Source organism: Solanum pennellii, chromosome 6 (genome assembly GCF_001406875.1).
Source record: "Solanum pennellii chromosome 6, SPENNV200".
NCBI lineage: Eukaryota > Viridiplantae > Streptophyta > Magnoliopsida > Solanales > Solanaceae > Solanum > Solanum pennellii.
Genome location: NC_028642.1, coordinates 50,311,021 through 50,334,568, shown reverse-complemented (window position 1 = coordinate 50,334,568; position 23,548 = coordinate 50,311,021). Strand labels below are relative to the sequence as shown.

The following is a 23,548-nucleotide window of genomic DNA, read 5'->3' as shown; positions in this document are numbered from 1 at the left end:
TGGCCATAGATTTCCAAATATTCTTGGCAAATATTATTTGGGTGAAATTTCACCATGTGTTTCGTCATAGTATTTAGAAAATATATTTTATTTTTTAGAAAAATATGATTTATACCCATAAGTTTTAAAAATATCAAAACTAACCTTAAGTTTGTATTACAAGTCAATTAGATCTTTGTCTATGACACTAGAACAATGTGGTAATTTTGGGTGAGTGCAACAAACGTCATTTCATGCATCGTGAAGTAGACAAAACACATGACTTTGTTATTTTGAGTCGATTATTCATCATTTTCATCAATAATCATATTATCATTTCACATGCACCGAATATTTCATCACTACTTTGGAATTAATGTAAAAAAATTGTGTAATACAACGTAAGCAACAACTATAGAGGGTGTTTTTGTAAAAGATAAAAGTTTGGGGTAAACTTTTAATTTTTAAAAGATCCCAAATAATTAAATTTGGCCCAAATACTAGAAAAAACTAGTATTTGAAAATTTGGGATATTTTCCAAAAATATTTGTCAAATAATGGCAAAGTATATGAACAAACACTATTTGCTAAAAAAAATTTCAAATATTATTTGAAAAATCTATGATCAAACGTACCCTTAGTTATATCATAAAAATATAATTTTTATATTTGTTAAACCTAAAGTAAATAAATTGAAACCAAGGAACAGTTTACAGCAGTATTATGTTACAAAATAAGAATATAAAAGAAAATATAGAAAAATAAGAAAGTATTGTTGCATTGCAAATTGCAATGTGGATAGGGTCACGTTATCCAAGTCTGGTCCAGGAGTTTTGCGATGCATGCCATGTCAGCACTGTCATCTGCCACGTCACAAACTCCTTCCAATCAAACCGCCGCATCAGATTCCACATTCATCTTCCCTGTAGCTCCAATAACAGACCGACACTTGTCACGCTCTCATCCACCAGAAAAAGCTTTAAGCTAGTATCTCCACTCCAAATACCATCCTCAATTCTCACTTCTCATCATCAACTCAACCTCAATTTTTTTACCTCTTGCCAGCGACACCGTTTAGCTACAAATGGCTGCAGCTACCTCTCTATACGTCTCCGAGATGCTCGGAAGTCCGGTCAAGTTTAGCGGTGTTGCAAGGCCTGCTGCTCCATCCCCATCCTCCTCTGCTACCTTCAAAACTGTTGCCCTTTTCAAAAAGAAGGCTGCTGCAGCTCCTGCCAAAGCTAAGGCTGCCGCTGTCTCCCCTGCTGACGATGAGCTTGCCAAGTGGTACGGTGAGTAACATTGCTCCCTCCTTCCCTTTTATGAGTTTGATTGGACACGAAATTTAATGCAGTTGTCGTATTAATTGTAACAGATGATTACTACATTTTCTCACTTTATAAGTGAAGATATTTAATTTCGCACAAAGTTGTATTAAAATTTTAGATTCCCATCTGACTGTACTGTAATTAATGTCAAACAGAACGGAAGAGTAGAGTTCTCCTAAGTCCACGCAGCCTCTGTTTAACATCTTCCATTTAGTTTTTATATGCTCTTAAATTTTGCGAATATTTTCAGGACCTGACAGAAGAATTTTCCTGCCCGAGGGTCTATTGGACAGATCAGAAATCCCCGAGTACTTGAACGGAGAAGTTCCCGGAGAGTAAGCTTCGATCTACTTGCTGCATCTCGTAATTTAGTTGAAAAATTATATTACTATCATATACAAATATAGAAATTGCCCATATATATAAGAACTTTCTTGTACTTGCTGCAGCTACGGTTACGATCCTTTTGGTTTGAGCAAGAAGCCAGAAGACTTCGCCAAGTAAGTGTAGTACTAGTGACACATTAATTAATTTTACACTCTCAGTCAGCCAACTTTGTTCTTGTTGATTGTGGAGATAGATCTAAGTTTAAAATTGTTCGATCTGCTGCAGATATCAGGCATATGAGCTGATCCACGCCAGATGGGCTATGCTCGGTGCTGCTGGGTTTATTATCCCAGAAGCCTTCAACAAATTTGGTGCCAACTGTGGTCCTGAAGCTGTTTGGTTCAAGGTATATATGTATATACATCACCAAAAATTGCAATTTGTTTAAATGTGAGGGGAAATCCTGATTATGAAATTTCGTCTCATGTGTAGACTGGAGCTTTACTTCTAGACGGAAACACATTGAATTACTTCGGAAAGAACATTCCCATCAACCTTATTCTTGCTGTCGTCGCAGAGGTTGTTCTTGTTGGTGGTGCTGAGTACTACAGAATTATTAATGGCTTGGTGAGCTCCCCTTTTACTACTACAACCTTCATCATAATATTATGTGCTCTGACAGGGTGGGCCTTGAGTTCGTGTATTTATGTTAAGAAATCTACTTGATATGGATAAATAATTTATTCAAAACAAGTAATTTGCCTCGATCATAAAAACTGACAGTTGATTAGATTGTGGATTTAACGAATTGTTTTGGGATGCAGGATTTGGAGGACAAGCTACACCCAGGTGGTCCATTTGACCCACTAGGCCTAGCAAAGGACCCAGACCAGGCAGCAATCTTGAAGGTAAAAGAAATCAAGAATGGAAGACTAGCCATGTTTTCTATGCTTGGTTTCTTCATCCAAGCCTATGTGACAGGACAGGGTCCTGTTGAGAATTTGGCTGCCCATTTGAGTGACCCCTTTGGCAACAACTTGCTCACCGTCATCGGCGGTGCTTCTGAAAGAGTCCCAACCCTGTAATTTTCTTTTTGGCCTGGAGGAATTGTACAATTCTGCAATACATTTCAGAGCTGTATGTGAAAAACCAGTTAGTAGTTTATGAAGACAAACTGTACTTATTCTCATACAGCTACTGCACTGGCCACATTCGTCCTTCATTCCAATTTATGCAGTAACATTACTTTTTTTATGAGTTTAACTTATATATATCATCATTATTTCTAAAGAAAAACACGTAATCATATTCACAATGTGAGGATACATTTGTCTATATTTGAAAAATCTTATTTTATCTTCAGTGAAGAGTTTTTATTTGCCACACAAACGTTACATGTATCTAAGACCACAAATTCTACTATATTAAAAACAAGTTTCAAAAGTCTCTCTGTTCAATTTATGTTATATAAATCGAAATAGAGAAACAAGTGAATTGTGAAATGTAGCAGTTTTTGTGCTGGGAATCAAAATTTAGTCATTACTTCAAATATAGGCCACTTTTTAATGCGGAAAAATAAAATTTTGACAAAAATACTAATAGCTTCTTAACACATAACAACTCCAATACATAGTGTTGGAGTATAAAGCTAGGACAAGTAAATCTCTAGCATAAGGTGCTGAAGTTTGAAAAATAGTTGGAGTTTCAAATTTCATGTAGTTCAAACTTTTATCAATTTAATAAATTTCTCTGGTTTTTACTCTCTCTATTCCATATTAGGTGAATCTGTGAGGCAGTGTATACCTTTAAGAAAAATATTTAAGGACATAATCTAAATTATATTTTCGTTCTTTGTGAAATCATAAATATAACTTTGTAAATGATGTAATTTATCTCCTAGAAAATATAAAACCTCATTATTCGATAAGATAAATATGAAGGGAAAAAATCATACATATCTTGAATTTTGGACAATTCAATTATTTTAAATAATATTTTTTTTTCAAAAATTTACTTAATGTGAAATATAGGAAGTAACTTTTAATGGAGGATATTTTTGTCAAAATTTAATGTCTTACGTAAAATAATTAATTTTGAATTAACGCAACACAATATACCAGTGTAATTTTACACTAAAAATGTTGTATTTACCAAGTTCTCCCTATTCTCAACTCAAGTAGGTTGTTTAGATTGAATTAAAAGTTAGTGAAATCTAGTTTTAAGTTAGTTTTTTATTTTTGAAAGTGTTTTGTCAAATATAAAAAATTAACTTAAAATAAATTAAAAAGTGTTAGATAAGATAAAAAGTAACTTAAAATAAATTTAATTAATTTAAAATAAGTCAAAAATCAAAAGTAAATTCATATATTTTGTTGACTTAAAATTTTTATTCAATATAATTTTTTATTTTTAACTTAAAATTTTATTTTTAATCTAATCCAAACGAGCGCGTGAGTACTGAAATTTCAAGCCCACATACGGCAAAGCTTGCCAGAAATAAGTATTTTGCGATTACCTCGCCTTGCGCACTCACACACACACACGTATAAATACTTAAGAATTGAAAAATCGATCGAAGGTCATCCTTGCTTTTGGGGCGAAGCATTCGCAAAATGGCTATCCAATCGAAACGAATGCCTAATTTCATTCTTCTTCACTCCCTTGTTCAAATTTTCAGGATCGTTATCCATTGGAGCATATCCAATCTCAATTCAGTTATCACCCTTGCTCATCGCAGTCCCAATGAATTCTTTCGAGAGTCTACAAACAATTTTCTCTTAATAATTTTGATCCTACAGTTTCCCTTCGAGATATCATCACCCTTCGCGCAGAGGCCGATTGGGGAATGTTCTCAACTTGCTCTTCGCGTAGGGAAGCAATGTACAGACTTGGAATCATCACCCTACTCAAATCCCGTGTAGTAGTACTAATTTACTGATTTTTCATAATACTGCTGTTTTTGTTGTTGTTTGACAAAGCATTTTAGGTTTTGGGCAATTGATCGCCCAAATATGATGATGATAAGTCCGTGCACTTTCCTTTGTTGGATCATCCTTACAAGCTCCTTCAATATTGATGTGGTGCTTTCGAAAACAGATTCCCAGCAAGGTAAATCCCCAATTCTGAATTCCACATTGCCGAAGTTCATCATTAGCTCAGCTTTTGAGAAGTAATGTATAACTTCTCAATTACTTGGCTAGAGGGCAGGAAGAAACTTTGAATCTTTGCGAGCTTAGATAACCCATAAATGTTATTCATATACATCTTTAGATATGTAGATAACAATTTTAATTGTCTTTACAGTTTCAGCCCTCAATGACATGTATCAGTATTTGAAGCCCCATTCCAAACTTGATGGATGGAAATCCAATGGAGGAAATCCCTGTGATGATTCTTGGACGGGTATCAAGTGTTCCAGTTCAGATGTCACTGAAATGTACCTCTTTCCTTTTCTTATTTGTTTTTGTCATTTCGTTTACTATTTCTTGCAAAGCGTAAGGAAAAGAAAAAAATGATCTGCTTATTATTCCTAAATTCTAAATAATGTTGCAGTAATCTATCTGGCTTGGGGCTCACTGGATCACTTGGCTTCCAGCTTGATAAGTTGGACAAAGTTACCTACTTGTGAGGCCCAGACAACTCTTGGATATTTGAAATTGAGTTTATATTATGTGATTTTATCTGTCCACTGAAAGAACTGGTCCTGACAAAGATGAATTTGAATGTCATAGTGCAGTGATGTGAGCAAAAACAACCTAAAGGACAACATACCATACCAACTTCCTCCTCGCACACAACACCTGTAAGTAGGCAGAGAAGCATTAAGTTCTTAGACATAACTCGTTATGAAATTTCTCCTCAGGCTGCAACTTTTGGTCACCTCCTTTCGGTGTTTTCTTAGTCCAAATGTTTATTATTAAGTAGCATTAAGCCTTATCCAGAAGATCTGTTTCTGTTGATATTGCGCCCTACCAGTCCCTCATTCGGTTCTTGTTCTGCAGAGATCTTTCTGGAAATCAATTTGGTGGAACTGTACCTTATTCAATTTCTCAGATGACTGAGCTTAAATCAATGTAATGGTTTTTCTCTTATTCTTAATGTTTTAAATTTTGGGCTTCATATCAGGTGTCAATAATGCTCTTGGTGTTGTGCAGGAATCTTAATCATAATAAGCTAAGTGGATCACTGAGTGATTTATTTGGAAAACTTACAAAACTTACTGAGATGTAAGTATTGCAAATTTTGCATCCAGCTACTCCCTGTTGTCTTTTTCTTTGTTTCTACAAGGTCTTGCCTTCAGCAAATAAGTTCATGAATGGCTGCAAGGAAATATTAGAGACAGACTGTAGAGTGAATGGTTCTGGAAGTAGAAAAGTTCATTGATATTAGTTGTTCCAAGAATATGTTTGCATTGCCTTTTCCTGACTATCCATTGTTCGCTGTCTGTCTCTATCTCTGATCTGAATTTACAGTAACAATTTAGAAATTGTTGCTAGATGTGGAATGACAACGGACAACGTGGATGTGTGAATAATGTTCCCTAGTCATATAGATTGAGCATCATTCTTTGCTGCTTGTAGTGCTTGAGGATGGAAATCTGCACGTCTGTGATTATTCATAAAGGTGTGGGAAGTGTGTGAATTGAGTTGATTGAGTGAAGTCTTAACTGATGGAGAAGTTCTGATCGCATCTCTATAGCCTTAACATTGAATTTTCTTGAAACTCCTTCATTCCAATTGGAATGTCCATATTTGACTTGAAATGAGATTGTTTAAAATTAAAAGAAAACAACCACGACCTGCTAACAGTTTTTCTTGCTAATGGATTAGTGAAAATTTGTAGAGGTGTGAAATTGTCTGACAACTTCTTTAAAGGATTTTTGGGTATAGTGTAAGACATTTCTAGGGAGAACATTAATTCAAGATGGACAAAAAAGATAAATGAGACATTTAATTGCAGAGGTTTCGGGTGGATTCTTAGCATTTCAAAATCCCAGCATAAAATCTTTGCCTCCGTGAATGAGGTTTTACTTAACTATTTTCATAGGTTGTTCTTCAGATCATTACTTTCAATACGAGAAGTAGCATCCATGGCGACAAGTATCACCTTTGAGAATAACCATGCCAGTCTTCAGCACCACACAACATTAGAGTATCATTGACATATTTCATATGTGATATTTCACCTGAATTGCCGTTTATATCACCAATACAATCCTTGCAGTCATTCAAGTTGATCACTCTGTTAAGAATTAAGCTTAGAGTTTTATTACTAATAGGAAGCAAAAATAATGATGGATCACCTTGTGTCACCGCCTAGACAGGCTATGAAGGAGTACTAGCTCGATATATAGTCTAATTTTCATTTGTACTTCCTACGAAACACCACATAAGTTAAAATTATCCTGTTAGTTCAGTCTCTCTAGGATAATAAAGTCAAGCAAGATAACAATGCTTTTACGGCCCCCTCACTTCTTTCTCTATACAATCCTGCATATCAACATGCTTACATATATTCATAAACATTGTAGTGTGTCCGGTAATATAATTGTCTAGTGTATCCACTAACTCGTGCAATCTTATCCAGGGATATCTCCTACAATTCAATATCAGGCAGTTTGCCTCAGAGTCTTAAATCCCTCTCAAGCCTCAGCAAATTGTAAGCTAGTGCTTAATATTTGGGATCAAAATCTTGATTGGAGATAAACATTTTCACTCTGCATGCAGGCATATACAGAACAATCAGTTTACTGGATCAATTAATGTTCTTGCGGATCTTGAACTTGACGATTTGTAAGTTGAACTGTTAGTAAGTTTACAATTCTAAGTAATGGTTTTTGCGATTCCAAAGTGTAGTAAGTTTTCCTGCATTATGTGTTAAAAAAAATTACAATTCTAAGTTTTTCATGTTTCTTGACTTCTTCATTTATCTTACTTTCAAACTCTCGAGTATAATTGGTGCATTAGGTTGTTTTTTGTATTATACCATGATTACTACTGAGTTGATATATGCTTATTCCGTAGGTCTGGTGCCACCCTGACTGCCTCTATATTTCTAAAGTTAGCTTTGATTTCACATTTCAAGGGTCCAACTTCTGTAGCCCAAGTTTTACTATGATTTTTTAGTACTTTTTCTTATGACTGTGACTTCTAGTACTATAAGGTCTATGATTTAAAAAGAAATTTCTATTTTTGTCCTCCTTTGAGAGAGGTGGACTTTTACTGTGTGACTGCATGCAATATCGAGAATGCCCCTTGCCACTTGTTTAGGCAATCTATATGCAAAAAAAGCTCTTTTATAAGACTCTGATAGAATCATAAATCATTAGTAGGCCAAATTTGTAATCGCATACTTTTTTCCGATATCCCTTAAATAAAATGTTGGCTTGGATTTGAATAAGAAACTGTCACAAGTATGAAGTGTCCTTGATGTTTAGACGTAACTAAGCCAGTATATTCAACAAAATGTTTGCAGGAATGTAGCAAACAACCAATTTAATGGATGGATTCCGAATGAGCTGAAAGACATCAAAAAATTAGAGTGAGTATTGAATGAACTATTGGTTAAATGGTTTCGATTTATAATGTCTGATACTTTCTTTTTGCTTAAAAGTACTGGCGGAAATAGTTGGTCTACTGGATCAGCTCCTCCTCCACCTCCTGGGCAGAAAGCTAAACCACACACCAGGAACTCAGATAAGGAATCTGGAAAATCTGGCCTGGGTATAGGGGCCATTGCGGGGATATTATTGGGTGTTTTGTTGCTACTTGGTGTTATAATTGCTCTATTGTCAAGAAAAAAAAGATCATCACCTTCCTCCCATTTTATTGAAGAAGATAAATTTAGCCGACGTCAAACTTTTTCTCCACTTGCATCTCAGGAGTTATCTAGTAGCGTACGTGCCAACATGCAGGAGGACTTCAGAGGTAATTTTACTTTTGGCTTTCCAATCCACTTTTACAAAAGAAGAAGCAATTGAGAAGAAAAAAAATATGTGTGGCTTACAATCACATATTCTCTAAAACTTGTCTCCTAAACTAAGCTAAGGTTAGGTTGTATTATTACCAAGGGTCTTTCAGAAATGGCCTCCCTAACCCGCAAAGTTAGGTGGAAGGTCTGCTAGATCCACATTTATGGAATCACATTCAGTGGCGGCTCAAGCTAATTAGTGGCCTAAACTCAAAATTAAGTTAGAGACTTAAATTTTAATTATTTTTTTATATATGAGATTCAAGTTATTTCCCTTTTTTTTTAATTAAGAAAGTTTTTATTTTTATGATCTTAAATTAAAGATATATATACCAAAATATTTTTTAATGTTGTGGTCTTAAACATATCAAGTGGAAGTTAAATTTAAAAATCGATCGATAAAAACGAAACATTCTTTAATGTTTCGAAACAAATTAAAACATTCTTTATTATCATTTTTTTTGTTAAAAATACTTAAGATTATTTTGTTATTTCTAAAAAAATTAGGCCCTTTGATTTTGGGGCCTAAGGCATATGACCTCATTTTTAAAGGCATTGAGACACCCCGATCATATTGAGTATGTTGTTGTTGGTTTGATTGTACTATTATTATTGTTTTATTGGTGAACACACCCCTCCACAACCTTTATCTAAGGGACAATAGAGTTTATGTTCACTTTCCCTTTATGACGAACTCGAAACCTCTTAGTTGAAAGTGAAAGACTCTCCCGACTAGAGCAACCTTCCATGTTATTCACAAGTGTATTATTTCATCTAACAGAATTTATGTCCTTTGATTCATCATCAGTTGCAGAGAAACATTTGCAAACCTCTTCCTCAATGGTTCTTAAGCGTCTTAATTCAGAGCGTCACAAGTCTTTTAATGAGAAGGAGATGAAAAATGTTCCACCTTCAGATCATCTCAAGTCGGCCAATGATAAAGAGTTCGCAAATCCTATGAAACAGAGCAGTTCAGTTAAGATAGATCATTATCCATTAGTTGATTTGCAAAATGCAACTAGTAACTTTGCAAGTTCTCGCCTTCTTGGTGAGGGATCAATTGGTCGAGTATACATGGCAAAATATCCGGATGGCAAGGTAAGTTTGACCTGATTTACATTGTTATTTAGTTTTATGGTATATTTATTGTTAATTCACTTCATGAATAGGTTGCATAACCTCCACCATACACCATGAGAGATTGAATACAATGCATAGATTAATCAAAGGTAATCAGAAGAAAAGACAATGGACAAACATATATTTGTAAAGCTAATACTATTCATGAGTACTTGACGATCAATGTATTTAAACTTTTTCTTGATTTTGAAGAGTCCGTGTTCATGAAATACATACGTTCATACACATATATTCCGCCTGCTTTGACATTGAAACTACTGTTTTCTACTATCATTTCTAGAAAATCATTAATATTTCAGAATGGTAGGAACCAGCCCAAGTCTTAAGTTTGAAGTGAAAATTATGTCGGAAGGTTCCTTTTAAAAGATTGAAATAAATACATAGTACTTGTTAAGTTGATTTTATAATTCTTAAAACCTTATGAATTAGGATAGAATTTATGGATAATAATATAGATCTTATACTGTTGCATGGGAGATAAAGTAAATGAACTTACATTTGTTGTTCCAGCGTAATCCTTGAATCTATCACGTTGTCCATGTTAATCATGGCATAGGCAGTGACAACTCAAGCTAATTAGTGGCCTAAACCAAAATTAAGTTAAAGATCTAAATTTTAATTATTATTTTTTATATATGAGATTCAAATTATTTCTTTTTTTAAATAAAAAAAGTTTTATTTTTTATGATCTTAAACTATATATATTTTAATCTTATGGTCATAAACATATCATGTGGAAGTTAAATCTAAAAATTGATCCATTAAAAAGAAACATTCTTTAATGTTTCGAAACAAATTAAAACATTCTTTATTATTTATTTATTTTTGTTAAAAACGCTTAAGATAATTTTATTATTACTAAAAAAGTTAGGTCCTTTAATTTTGGGGCCTAAGGCATATGCCTCATTTTTAAAGGCATTGAGTCACCCCTGGCATAGGTGATAATGTTCTGCTACATGAAAACTATGGTAAACTGACTTAAATTTCCTGGTTGGGATATTGCCTTTGTGTAGATAAAATTTGACCTCTTCTCTGTTTCCTTACAACACTATAGAGAGGTTCTTCTCAACGAAAACAAATTTCTTCCAGACCTTAGCAGATCACTTGCATGATAAAGTTTGTTCACCAATATGTTAATAGGTATACTGTAAGCGTACTAGTTGACCATAGAAATTAGACTATAATGATGGATGGATGTGAGCTCACTTCTCATCAAAGGTCTCTTTAGAACTTGTACCAGTCTTTTCATAGCCAACAGATACAGACTGCTCAGATATCTCTTCATGGGAATCTTGCATATTCTGTTCACATCTACTTTTGGACCTATACCACGTGCTCTGACTTAACATGGGCACATGGCAATAATTTTAGTTGCTTTTATCTTCTTTTGTTAGCATATTTTTTCAAACTCCCGTGAGGCTAGGTTATCTAGCTTTTCTATTCATTGCAGCAGATAATTGTAATGTGGAAGTGAAAATAATATATGTCCCAAGCAGATATATCATGCTTGATTCAACTTAAACCTGCAAATGTTTCTGGTGCTACTAATTGGTTGGCTACCATTTCTGGGGAGGTTCAGCTGATGTTTATATGGTCTACAAGTATTTAATCAGATCTGTACTATATGATAAACATAATGGAGAAATCTTATTTTTGATTTACCAGGTTCTGGCGGTAAAGAAAATAGACTCCTCCTTTTTCCGAGATGGGCAGTGCACAGAATTCACAGAAATTGTTGGCAATATGTCCAAACTTCACCACACAAATATAGCTGAAGTTATTGGTTATTGTTCAGAACAGGGACATAATATGTTAATCTTTGAGTATTTTAGAAATGGTTCACTTTATGAATTCCTTCATGTGTCAGATGACTTCAGCAAACCTCTTACATGGAACACAAGAGTCAGAATTGCTCTAGGGGTCGCCCGTGCTCTTGAGTAAGTCAAACTCTTCATGTTGTTTCTCTTGCAGTTGGTGATTTCCTTTACGTTGGTGTTAATAGTGAGTACTACCGGCACAGATTAATTGCATGTCCTTAGTGTTGAGTGACATTAGGTTTCCTCTGTAACTGATATCCCATCGAGTACGACATGATTTTGAATTATAAGAAACACTCTAGTCAATGTGGTTCTCCTAATAGAGATCCTATGACATGATTTTAATTTGTACATAGGTACCTGCATGAGGTTTGTTCTCCATCATGTCTCCACGGGAATATAAGAACTTCAAACATTGTGCTCGATGCTGAATTGAATTCTCGTCTCTGTGAGTGTGGCATGGCAATGTTTCATCAGGTATGTGAAGATAGACCTTTAGATACTGCAAGTATTTTCTGCAGTTTTGGATGTTAGGATTTCGGAACCTGCTAACTTGCAAATGTGACCACCTGAAACAGGAAATGGATAGTCATATTCAGAAAAATAAATTGGGCCACATGTAACTTCTTAAATTATATGTTGGATATTTTGAAGTTTTACGAAAACTATTGAGACGTATAAAAGTGGAAATCGTGTAATTATTGACATGTATAATGTGGCTAGTCTTCCATAAAAATGAATACTATTTCAGAAGACTCAAAAATGAAATGTGGATATTGTTACCTTTTCTTGGCCAAGGACTGTGATTGAATTTATTAGCAGCTTCATAATTGGTTTGCATCATTGCTTAGAATGTCACTAACACAGCTCATTTCCAAATAGAAAGTCCATGGTACCAGGTCCTTCTTCAAGTCACTTGCCCTCCATTATTTTCTTATCACTCAGCTGTGAATGGTATTGGTCTACTGGATGGGTAATAGATGCAGGATTTGGTGCAAATTTGTACAGTTTGACATGGCGATCAGGTTCTAGTTTGAGAATAAGTGTCATGTTCTAGATAATAGGATATGGTGCTACATAAATGAATATGAACATAGAAGATGGTAGCAATTGGGGCTAGATAAATAATAGTAGTTTGTAAATTCAGGGGTGGAGCTAGTATTGGAAGTACGTCCAGAGCCCAATAACTTTGATGAAAATCCTATATATTTGTTGTAAATTGACTAATGTGGACATATAATAAATTTCAGATCCAATACTTCAAATATAGAACCCATAAAAAATCCAAATCCTGTTGAAATGCATACTCTGTTGTTTGTACCTAGGGTCAATCTGGATTGGTCCACATTTGCTGATTTATGCTTAAGATATTTCACATGGTGCTTTGGTGTCTAGTAGAGGTAGTCGCTTAAATAATGTTATTCAACCTTTTCCCTTTTTTTCAGCGATCAAGCAAAAACTTGGATGCTGGATACACTGCTCCAGAATGCACAAAACCTTCTGCATATACTTTGAAGAGTGATGTTTATAGCTTCGGAGTTGTCATGTTGGAACTATTGACAGGGCGAAAGCCTTTTGACAGGTGCAGTCCACTTGCATGCTAAGTTTAATTTTTTAAGTTATCCATCAAAGTGAATCTAACATATTCAGATCAATGCTTCAGTTCAAAGCCAAGATTAGAACAGTGTCTGGTCGAATGGGCATCGCCACAACTACATGATCTAGATGCCTTAGAGCAAATGGCTGATCCTGCTCTGCGTGGACTTTATCCTCCTAAATCTCTCTCTAGATTTGCCAATGTGACTGCTCTGTGCGTTCAGGTTAGATTTCTTTTGCAGTAATTTTCTAAAATAGAGGGAGTTAACTAATATCTTTCTATCAATAGCCTAAAGAATAAGGATTCTTGACTTATTCGTGATTACTGATGTTGTCAGCCGGAGCCAGAATTTCGACCACAAATGTCTGAGGTGGTCCGTTTAGTTCAAAAGTCGAATATGAGCCAGAGAGGTGATGATGATGATTACTGATACTTTCAGGTTCTCGGAGGAAAAAAAAAGGAAGAAAATCTTTTCAGACTTGAGAAGACGGGACTCCCATTTTTTTTCTTACTTCATCTTCTCCTTTTAGAAAATCAAGTGTTTTTGAGTAGTGCAAACGCTTTCCAGTACTTTGAAGTCTAGTTGAAAGCAATGATCTGTTTGTCATGGCATATCACGCCAATAGCAGTCTCTTCTCTTGTTGATAACTTCATATCCCCGTTCCATTTTATGTGACTGGATTTGAAGCACAAGGATCAAGCTCGTTAATTCTGTGTGAATTCGGACACAAAATCTTCAATGTTTTTCTGATCTGTGTTTTCTGTGGTGATGCAAGAGGGAGAGTCTGTAGTTTATGTTTCGAATATGGAAAGAGAAATTGAGATGGGATCAAATGCTGTTTTGTGCAATTCTTCAAAAGAATCATTTTGGGGTTATCAGTTCAAATCTACATGCTCAAAACTCTACGCATCAAACAGTAGTTGTTAACCACTCATCAAGACAATGCACACGTTAAATCCCTACCATCATCACGTCGTTAATGAATTCACAGAAGCTCTCTTGTTCCTTAAGCTAATACTAAAATATTTGCTAACAAGAACCAACATCTTTGTTGCCTGGGGAAACCGTCATCTTTGGACTGGGAATATGTTACAGAGATGTGCAAGGAAATCACAAGGCCACACAGAAAATTCACACTATGCAATAATTCGAACCATAGAATACGGGCTAACATTATTTACTTTTTACCAGTGGTACCATAATTCTGTTCTTATTGCTTCAATCCCTCTTTTCGTGTATCTACAAACCAGGAAATTCATTTGCTCCGTAGACTGAGCAAAACACCTTAGTCGCTCTGAACTGTTTCTCTTGAGTCTTTTCTCTTTCGTTGACTCGACAAACATACGCTGATCAGTTGAGAATTCTCAACAAGCATGTAAAGGCAAAGAAAACAGAGTCCTACATAAAATTAATCGACACAGAACAATTTGACGCAAAATTTGTGAATGAAAATCGACTTGTACCCCGAGAATTGAAATAGAGGAAATAGGAGAAGAAATGACTCACCGGCATAGGCAACAGTAACGCCTGATGCTATCCTTCCCAAAACTGATAGCACATAAAGAGTAACCACAACCTGGCAATGTAGATGATTTTAATAACAGTTCACCAATCGAATTTTCAGTTACATCACATAAGTATTTGAGTTTCTGTTTGGAGCTTTTCTTTGTGTATTAATCATCCTATCGAAGCTCAGATACTGTGTTCAGCGGAAAACATTGTTTGTTCGTGAAATTAGTGAAGTTCGAAAATTTACACAATGAAACCTGGGAAGAGTAGTGTGTACATCGACCTTTCCACTACCGCCCTTGGCTCAATTTCTAAAAAAAAACAGTTTTTGGTGAAATTTCACTTCCAAGCACAATATTAAGTTCAAAACATACACTACAAGTTTGTTAGTACCTTAACGAACAAGCGCTTATCATGTCCGGCAGCAGAAACGCGGAGAACAGACTCAGCAGCACCGATAGTATTAGCAATGCAGGCAAGGACGCGATTCGCAGTGTTCTGTGAGATCTGCCATTCTAGTGGATCCACAGGAACCGAAATGTTCATCTGGCGATACAGGAGTCCGAGAATGGCGAGGGAGCAAATGATTACAGTAAAGACGTCAGAGACGAGAGAGACGATACTGGCATTCCGATAAACACAGTGGTAGTAAACGAGAGTGCCGCAGATGATGATAATGAAGGGTACGGGACCACGCAAATCCTTCTTCCTCCTAGGGTTTATTGTCCTTCGAATCTCCTCATTAACGTTCAATTCTTCCATGGCGCAGGTACTTTTTTGGCTCAGTTACAGTGGCCCCAGATATGGACGGAAAATTTATCGGTGAGTCAATTCCGAACGCTGTGTCGTCTTCTATAAATTTTTCAAAATCCGCGGGCTTAATTAAGATTATTATTGACACATAATATTCCAATTGTTGTATTTTTTTCAAAGAGAAGCTTCTGAAGAAAACTGTCTATGCCCATTTCATAACAGTTTCCAACAAAGATATTTCAAACAAATTGAAAAAGAGCAAAGCCAACAACAGAATGGTTGGAAAATATTCGGGAGGGAACATTTTTCTTTTTCTATTGTCAATGGCTCAGTGCTTGTTTTCTTTTCTCGAGATCTAAAACTATGTTAGTTGACTTATCCGGGCATTATGATATTTTTATATGAGAAAATATATTATATTATATAGTTGCCCACTAAAATAATAAAGGAGAAATATATATGTTTTTGTTATATTCCTCGATAATTGTCCACTATTAATTTAATATATTTAAAAAAATTATAAATAAAAGGACAATTTACTGTATTATCATTTGAATATAATAAATTTAATATCTTGAAAAACGTAATAGGAAAATAACTATCATCTATAAATTTTATAAAATGATCAAGTATAATTGGACATGTGTTTTTAGTAGCAAGGGATCAAATGTGCGAAGAGGCCTTTTTATACTCCTGCTAACCTTCCACGGAATGATGCTAACAGTTTATAAGTTATATAACTAGGACTTTTTTTCATTTTCGTGTTTACCCAAGCGAGTTCAAAAGAGAAATCAAAACGTGAAAGTCTTAAATATGTGATGTTTCTCTATAGCTATAAATTCATGTTATTGAGGATAAAGTAATACCAAAAAGAGAAACATTTCTTCTTTTCAAGAACAAACTAAGAAAAAAATTGAAACGGAGGAAGTAGTAGATCCAGGGCACAATAAAAAAAATAATAGGGAAGCCTGGAATGAGGGCGGTTATAAACATCTGACATGGGTCTTGAAATTACCTAACTATATTTTATCTCCAATTAAAATTTGAACGTAAGACCTGATGATACTCCTCATCGATGATCACTTGTCCACACTCCTTGATCATCTAATGGATATTTATCACTCCGTGAAGCAACAAAAGCTAAAAGAACTTCCTAGTTTTGGGTCAAAAAGTAATGGCAAAAATTATGAAAAGGCAGGCATCATGCTTTGTCCCCACTTCTACGAGGCTTAATAAAACCATCGGGAACGCATTGCCAAACAAAAAACAAGCCTTTTCAACTAAAAAACCTAAGGTTAGCACAAAAATGCACCAAGTATAGAAATCATGCATAAACATTTTAAAACATGCAAAAAAAAAAGACATTTCATTTGAAAGCATGTCATTTTCCAAAGTTTAAACATCATATAAGATCAAACAGTTGATGAAGAATATCCACCCTATTATACAGCCAATACAGAAGGAAAAAAAATATTAGTTTTTCTAGCAAGTCAAGAGTTTCGATTTGCCTGCTAACCAGGAAATAAGATAAGAGAGGGGTCTCTCTGCAGCTTGCCGTCAGTTACATCTAGCTTCTTCATCTTTTCTTCGCACCAGAATAACTGTTCCTTACTGATTCTTTCCATTCTTAGGACCCTATTCATGACTTTCACATCAATTAGGCCAAGCAACAGGTCCACATCTGCTGCCATGCTAGGCCATGATTTCTTCTTCAGGTTCTTTGTTTTCTTCCGTAGTTCCTTCAGTTTCACCTTTTTCTGCATTAGAAAGAGTAAGAAGTTATCTCAAAGAAGACCAACAGCAATATCCAAACTTTCTGTCTCAAAATAGGCATTTGCTTGACTTATCTTACGAGCCAAAGCAAAATGGAGGTAGCAAGAGCTTTGCTTGAATTACTATTAGCAATACTACATTACAACCAACTACTGAAAATAGAAAATGGATATTAAGTTAATGATATCAGTTCAACATTCAAATAAATAGGAATCAGAGGAAACCTAGAAATCTCCAAAGGCAGACTTCTAATACTGTAACGAAACTATGGGCTTGTTGATGGCTAAGACTCTTCCAGTTTTTATTATTTAACAATCTTTCACTGAACAACCTTTTACTTTCCTATTAATTTATGGTTCAGAAAATCTGTTTGGACGAAAGGAAGCAAAACTTTCCTCTTGACCTCTTCATAAGAGCTGGACGGAAATGAATACAACATGGATAGAAGAGTCAAGAAAAGGCTTATGAAAGAAACAATACTATCATTTGATGATATGGAGTATGGACTAAGTTATTCCTCTTCGTCACAATTGAGGACACCTAATCACACATCATTTGAATATCGCAGAAACTGCTGGTACAGTTCCTTGTTACAAAAATTGAAATGTGCTAAAAAGAGAGAAGAAAATGGAGCCCCAACATTTCAGAAACAGAAGAGAAAATTAAGTTGAGAATCTTGACTAGACAATTTCAAAGGAAAACCTCATTGACTGATGGTGTTACTCATCTTTTCATCCCAAGTGGAGAATGTGGGAAACAAGTTCAAAGCCTTTACTAAATCTGCTCCATATTGGGTATTTTTTAAGTGGATGTCAACTATTTTATACAAACACATATTTTCTATATTTCCGTTATTTCCTGGAGTATAAAAAGGAAAATATCTTGAAATTCTTCCAAGACAAACACTAACAATACTACCTCATAAAAAGTACAGTGATAAAAGTAAGGTAAACTCATAAGGATGGTTAAACAGAGAATATCAAACCAATTCCTTACCTTTTCAAGAGAACATTGAACCTGATGAACAGGTGTTGTCATCTGGTTCTGGCTTCCGAAAAGATTACGTACACTGCTAGACTTCTTGTCCATCTTCACAAATACACGAAAAGTGAGGATTGAACTTTCAATCACTTTAAGTACATCTGGAGCAAGAACTGGCAACTCATCATCTTCCAATTTCTTTTGATCAGAACCTAAATTTGAGAGATTAGATTTGTCAGCCAGATCAAGAGGAAATAAACTTTACGTACTCCAGTACATCAAATTTAATATGCATTGAATACAATGCAAACTCTAGCAAAGTAAATATTCTTAACAAATAACAAGTCCAAGTCATTCAATACAAGGAAAAAGGAAGTTGTTCGTCACTAGGAAAATCAAATGAGCATCTCATAGGAAATCAATCATTATCAGATATCAGTACTACCTTGGACTTTAGGAACCTGAAGTAGCATAGGCAATGCATTTCTCATGCGAGCATAAATTTCAGGCCTCGTACCCGGTTCAAAAGGTTCAGTTTCAATAAATCGTTGTAACAAGACCAATAACTGCTGAAACTGCTGAGCGCTGTGATTATAGAAGATGGGACTATCAGGTTGGATAGAGATTTTCTGACTCAATTGTGTGTATTGACAGTGAAGAACTTCCCAGGTCAAGCACAACTGAGCTACATAAGCTGTTTCAAGATCTTGATTAATGTCAGCCACAGGCTGGTGCAAGTGCTGACTTTCATCTTGAAATTCATCCATTTTTTTCAAGGATAGGCACCGAAAGGGTGATACAAGCTTTTTAGGTGCAGATCTTGGAGAAGAAGTAGATGGAATATGTGAACCTGGAAAATACTAAATTTTGTTAACCACCAACAAATTTGGTACTCTCGAAGCTGCAAATCAACTCTCTTTTGGAGATGCTTGCAATAACAGAAAAACAATAAGCAATCATTAAAGCACCGTTAAAAGCTACAGAACAATTAACACCACATATTAAAGCACCACCAAAGCCTGAGAATAGACCGTGACAAATGAGAATTACAATATTCTTATACTAACATGCAAAGAAAAACAACAAAACCACAAAAAGGAACTTTTTCTAAAAGCTCATCTAGAGGGAACAAAATAATAACAGAAATTTAAGTGCTCAAGACAAGCAAAAACTGATTCTTTGCATATCAGAATCTGGGCCTTGCAGTTGCCTATTTAGTTAGATCTAGCACAAAAGCGTACATCTTGGTGCCTTTATTTATAAAACCTTTACCATTTAAAAAAAAATAAAAGGTCGAACGCAATTGAACTTGCCAGATTCCTAATGGCTGGAGGAACAAAACCAAACCCTACAGCAGGAAAAAAAATACAGCAGTTCTCTCCAATAGCTATAAAAGATGTCTCTACCGGTTTGACCCAAAAACAATCACTACAGTCTGTTTTTTTTCGAGGCTCGCCTTTAAAGAATGACTTCTCATCTCCAAATGCCTTTAACACGACACACTGTTGCAGTTTCACAATTTATTCTGCAATCTATTTAAAATTTTTGTTTCAGAATTTCAGATGAAGTTTAAAATTCATTTACTAATTCAATTAAAAGGAATGATCTATTGGAAAATTCAATTGAACTTGTCAACTGAGTCTTCCGTTGAAACAACAAGTAGAGTGTTTGGTGAGATGGTTCATCGAGTGTTGTTGAAACTTGTCTCTTTACAAATGATCCGTTCTTATGCTGCTATGAAAATACATAGACACCTCAGTTTGAATTCTAAAACATAAATATGACAGTAAAATGGCAGCTTTATACTTGAATGAAGGGTAATTTTATCATATCTCAGGATATAAAAGTCAAAGAAGGGTATTTCTAATTTCCTTCTGAAGGGTGTGTGAGATGAAGAAGTCTCTATTGTTCAAGAGGCAGTGTAGCTATACTTTCTTCCTTTTTTTTTTATGAAGTTCAAGAGGCTGTGTAGCTGAATCTTGGGAGGTTGAGCATTGAGGAATCTGTAAACGATAACGATATGCAAGGTCATAATTCAACTTTAAAGGAAAAAGCTTTGACTCGCCTCTATAGATAAGTGAATTCCTCTATTTTACCTTCTTCTTAACTTTAGACAAGGACATTGCCCTATTCTACTCTAATAACGATCAGGCATCTAATGGATCCAATAAATACATCTATAAATCTCTCTCTTTCTTTATAAAGGAGACCGGGGGTAAAATTTCATTGTCAAAGCAAAGGAGAAATCCTTTGGATGCTGCCAAAGGGAGTGGCGATGTCATACGCAAAAAAGGAAGAGACTCATAGAATAACAAAGGCAAATAGAGCTTTTGCACTTTTTCGTTAATCCATGAACAAGATCTATATGTCTCGATCGGAAGAGAATCAAGAGAAAAGAAAAAGAAAAGAATCGGAATCAATCAATAGATTTCTCGAAACAAACGAATGTGGGGGATGTTCTTATTTTAGCGGAGGGGTCTGAATTAGCTCCTCCCGATCCTTCTTCCCCCGAGATGAAAGAAAAGATTGGCAATTTGTGTCTAAATTGCAACAACTCACTCCACCAACTATATTTGATTGGGATTCTATCTACTCCACCAACTATAGAAATTCCCAGGGAATTAATTAGAGGATTGTTTCCCAAAAAGAATTGTTTGTTCTTACATTTAGTGTGATTATCCTCTCTTATTGTGCTTTTTAATTGTCTAGCCAGAATTGTAAATTCATCATTTAAGGAAAATGTTTCTTTGATATTATCATATATTACTCGATCGATTTCTCATTGTACAGATGATTTCAGTTTCTAATTTGGAGCCACTAGTGCAAAGCAAGGGAAACAAAGTTTATTTCAGGAAGTAAAGCAAAACATAGTCCGGAACTATTACCAATTTCACGCAGCTGCTGAACATGCAGGCGGTCATAAAACAGCATTTGTTCAGCGTATTTGTCATACACGGCATTGAAGCCAGACCAAAACTGTCGTCCTTCAGCTTCAACATCTCTCCAATCACTGGGATTCATGTTCACCTGTTCTTCTTCATCATCTGCATCATCATCTTCTGGAGCTGACTCTTCAGGAATTAATACCATAAAGCTGTTTCTTCTCAGTTCCTTCAACCTCCTCTTTACTTCATTAGTGATGAAGTCATCATCATCATCTTCTGGTTCAGCATTAGTGGAATCAACATTAGTTGTTTTCCCCACATTACCATTCTCATTCTTTTGCTCTCCCGGCAGCGGAACAGGTTTTTCCTCTGTATTAGTCTCTAGTTCCGGCTTATGAGCCTTTCTAAACCTCTTCACTTTGAAGAAATCCATCACTTAAACCAACAACTTCCCTATCAATGTCTTACACAATAATTCTTTTCGTTCGTCCACTTAAATTAGAAACCCCACTTAGTTAACCTCAAAAAGATTGATTTGCTCTTTTCAACAACACCAGGATGCAAAAGGGCTCCAGTCTACATGCAGTAAAAAAGAATCATTCAAACAAACAAGACATAACAAAAATGCCACCTTTAGTTTCGCAGTCCCTTCCACCAAAACTCTGAAAACTCAAATCAGATCCATAATCTAATTTAGCCCCATTCTGAATCTGTATGTCCTCAGCTTCCACACCATCATCAAGCTTCCAATGTGAAATCCCCAATAAAACCCCAACAACATTCAGCTTCTGCACAGTATTTCAATTAGAAAACTGAAAAATACATTTCAAATTCAAATAATCAAACTGCGATCAATTTATACTTCAAAATTTAGGGGAAATCATAAAAAAAGATTAATTTTTTTTTAAAAAAAAAAACGAAACTTCACTGATTTAAAGAGGAATAGAACTTGAACATGAAAGATTCAAAACAAAATAAACAATACTTACATATTAAAAACCGGTGTACACCCACCCAAACCATTTGTTAAGAAGAGTGCAAACCCTAGAAACCGAATCGAGGCGGATATTATAAAGGGGTTCAAAAAAAAAAAGGCAACAAAAACAATGGGTGAGTGAGTTGAATGGGTACAGTTTTTTACTGATACATTACATTTAGTTTGATATATATGAATCTGAATAACAAGAAAAATACATTACGCGTTACGATGCTGAAAAATAAAAAAGGAAAATTACACAAGAAGAGGGGGGGGAAAGGTGATAAAAGGACAAAAAGGCAAAATTTTGATTCAAGTTTTGGACAGTAGGAACAGTAACGGAAGAAGATTAATGAAGATGAAGACGAAATGAGATTTAAGTAAAGTAAAAAAAGATGGTTTGCGATTTCCTAGAGGAAACAGAGTGCATGGGGTTAAGGGTTTTTCGTACAGAGAATATTGTCAGAAGTTTATTACCCAAAAAGCCGCGAAAATGAAGAAAAAGTTTTGACTCGACTTTGAATTAAATTTACGTAATACGCCCCATAGTTGAGAGTAATGCTAGATTTGACCACCTTTTCTTTCTTCTTTTATTTTCTACACCCCCTTCCCTCGTATTGAGAGACGTTCACGGTTGAATTAAAATCGATTCAATAATATTTGATTTTATTTAAGTAAAAAAGTTTAAGATTAGTATATTTATCTTATTGGTTTCAATGTTCATGTATATGAGTGTGACAGACTCTAGGAAGGGGGAGGGGGCTATCAATGTCACAGACTCTTCTTTCCATGCTGAAATGTTGAATTTTGAATTTTTATTTATCAAAAATTTAGTGATTGGAAGTTTTGTAACGTGAGTCGTTCTAACTATTTTTCGTTTTGAATTTATTGTTATTTTTTCTATCCTTTTTTATTTGATTTTAGTAATTTAAAAATCGATCAAATTGGTTTGGCTTAGATTTTGATTAATAAGCGATTGGAACTAACCCATGAACACCTGTCTAGTTTGGATGGTTATTACCCGTTATATTGTATTATCAATTTAAATAAAAAATTTATTTTGTTTGTTACTTAGATTTTTTTATAGTGTATCATTTAATCGATCGTTAGGCAATAATGAAAAAATCTATCATCAATTTATTTACAGATTTATCATCAAATTATAAATATATTATGCGTGATAGTATACAATATAATTTATCCATATGTCATACTATAAAAAAGAATTATACTCTATGTAATTATCTTTTTATAGTATATGTATTAATATTCAGAAATTTAATAGCTGGTAAAACTTCTGAAAGCTAAAAACATTTCCTTTAATTTACAAAGGCATTTTTCGCATGCTTTTTATCATAAAAAAATAGCAGTGCTTTTCAGCTAAAGTAAATTGTTTTTCAAAGATCGAAAATATATTATACGTAAATATAACCTTATCGAGCATAAATTATTGTTCTAATATTAAAAAACAAAGTAATATTTATTTTTTCCAAATGTAACTACTCTCTAAAAG

At 34.7% G+C, this 23,548-nt stretch overlaps 4 protein-coding genes across 7 annotated transcripts; 2 read left to right on the top strand and 2 right to left on the bottom strand.

Moving 5' to 3' along the window:
- Nucleotides 1-945: 945 nt before the first annotated feature.
- Nucleotides 946-2,897, top strand: LOC107023145 (chlorophyll a-b binding protein CP26, chloroplastic). The gene is made up of 6 exons (XM_015223726.1): nucleotides 946-1,271; nucleotides 1,558-1,642; nucleotides 1,757-1,807; nucleotides 1,920-2,040; nucleotides 2,127-2,261; nucleotides 2,459-2,897. The coding sequence occupies exons 1-6, from the start codon at nucleotides 1,064-1,066 to the stop codon at nucleotides 2,717-2,719; spliced, it is 861 nt and encodes a 286-aa protein (XP_015079212.1). The 5' UTR covers nucleotides 946-1,063; the 3' UTR covers nucleotides 2,720-2,897.
- A 1,304-nt stretch (nucleotides 2,898-4,201) lies between these two features.
- On the top strand, nucleotides 4,202-13,991 carry LOC107021257 (protein STRUBBELIG-RECEPTOR FAMILY 5-like). Of its 3 annotated transcripts, XM_027917995.1 has the most exons (17): nucleotides 4,202-4,514; nucleotides 4,613-4,742; nucleotides 4,938-5,070; nucleotides 5,187-5,258; nucleotides 5,371-5,436; nucleotides 5,636-5,707; nucleotides 5,789-5,860; nucleotides 7,221-7,292; nucleotides 7,361-7,426; nucleotides 8,109-8,174; nucleotides 8,247-8,560; nucleotides 9,412-9,701; nucleotides 11,409-11,680; nucleotides 11,917-12,037; nucleotides 13,006-13,142; nucleotides 13,224-13,380; nucleotides 13,495-13,991. In XM_027917995.1, exons 2-17 carry the CDS (start codon nucleotides 4,646-4,648, stop codon nucleotides 13,585-13,587), a joined length of 2,100 nt encoding a protein of 699 aa, XP_027773796.1. In that variant the 5' UTR covers nucleotides 4,202-4,514; nucleotides 4,613-4,645; the 3' UTR covers nucleotides 13,588-13,991. The 3 variants fall into 3 exon arrangements, with proteins under 3 accessions (XP_027773796.1, XP_015077365.1, XP_027773797.1); XM_015221879.2 differs by having other exon boundaries at nucleotides 4,203-4,742; nucleotides 13,495-13,908; XM_027917996.1 differs by lacking the exons at nucleotides 4,202-4,514; nucleotides 4,613-4,742 and having other exon boundaries at nucleotides 5,001-5,070; nucleotides 5,366-5,436; nucleotides 13,495-13,908.
- Nucleotides 11,818-15,805, bottom strand: LOC107021258 (reticulon-like protein B22). Of its 2 annotated transcripts, none has more exons than XM_015221881.2 (3): nucleotides 15,061-15,805; nucleotides 14,665-14,734; nucleotides 11,818-12,129 (listed from the first exon to the last, which is right to left on the bottom strand). In XM_015221881.2, exons 1-3 carry the CDS (start codon nucleotides 15,427-15,429, stop codon nucleotides 12,056-12,058), a joined length of 513 nt encoding a protein of 170 aa, XP_015077367.1. In that variant the 5' UTR covers nucleotides 15,430-15,805; the 3' UTR covers nucleotides 11,818-12,055. The 2 variants fall into 2 exon arrangements, with proteins under 2 accessions (XP_015077367.1, XP_015077366.1); XM_015221880.2 differs by lacking the exon at nucleotides 11,818-12,129 and adding an exon at nucleotides 14,184-14,556 and having other exon boundaries at nucleotides 15,061-15,803.
- A 952-nt stretch (nucleotides 15,806-16,757) lies between these two features.
- On the bottom strand, nucleotides 16,758-22,619 carry LOC107021740. Its single transcript, XM_015222446.2, has 5 exons — nucleotides 22,049-22,619; nucleotides 21,060-21,847; nucleotides 18,620-19,024; nucleotides 18,190-18,386; nucleotides 16,758-17,177 (listed from the first exon to the last, which is right to left on the bottom strand). Exons 2-5 carry the CDS (start codon nucleotides 21,490-21,492, stop codon nucleotides 16,932-16,934), a joined length of 1,281 nt encoding a protein of 426 aa, XP_015077932.1. The 5' UTR covers nucleotides 21,493-21,847; nucleotides 22,049-22,619; the 3' UTR covers nucleotides 16,758-16,931.
- Between the last annotated feature and the right edge of the window lie 929 nt (nucleotides 22,620-23,548).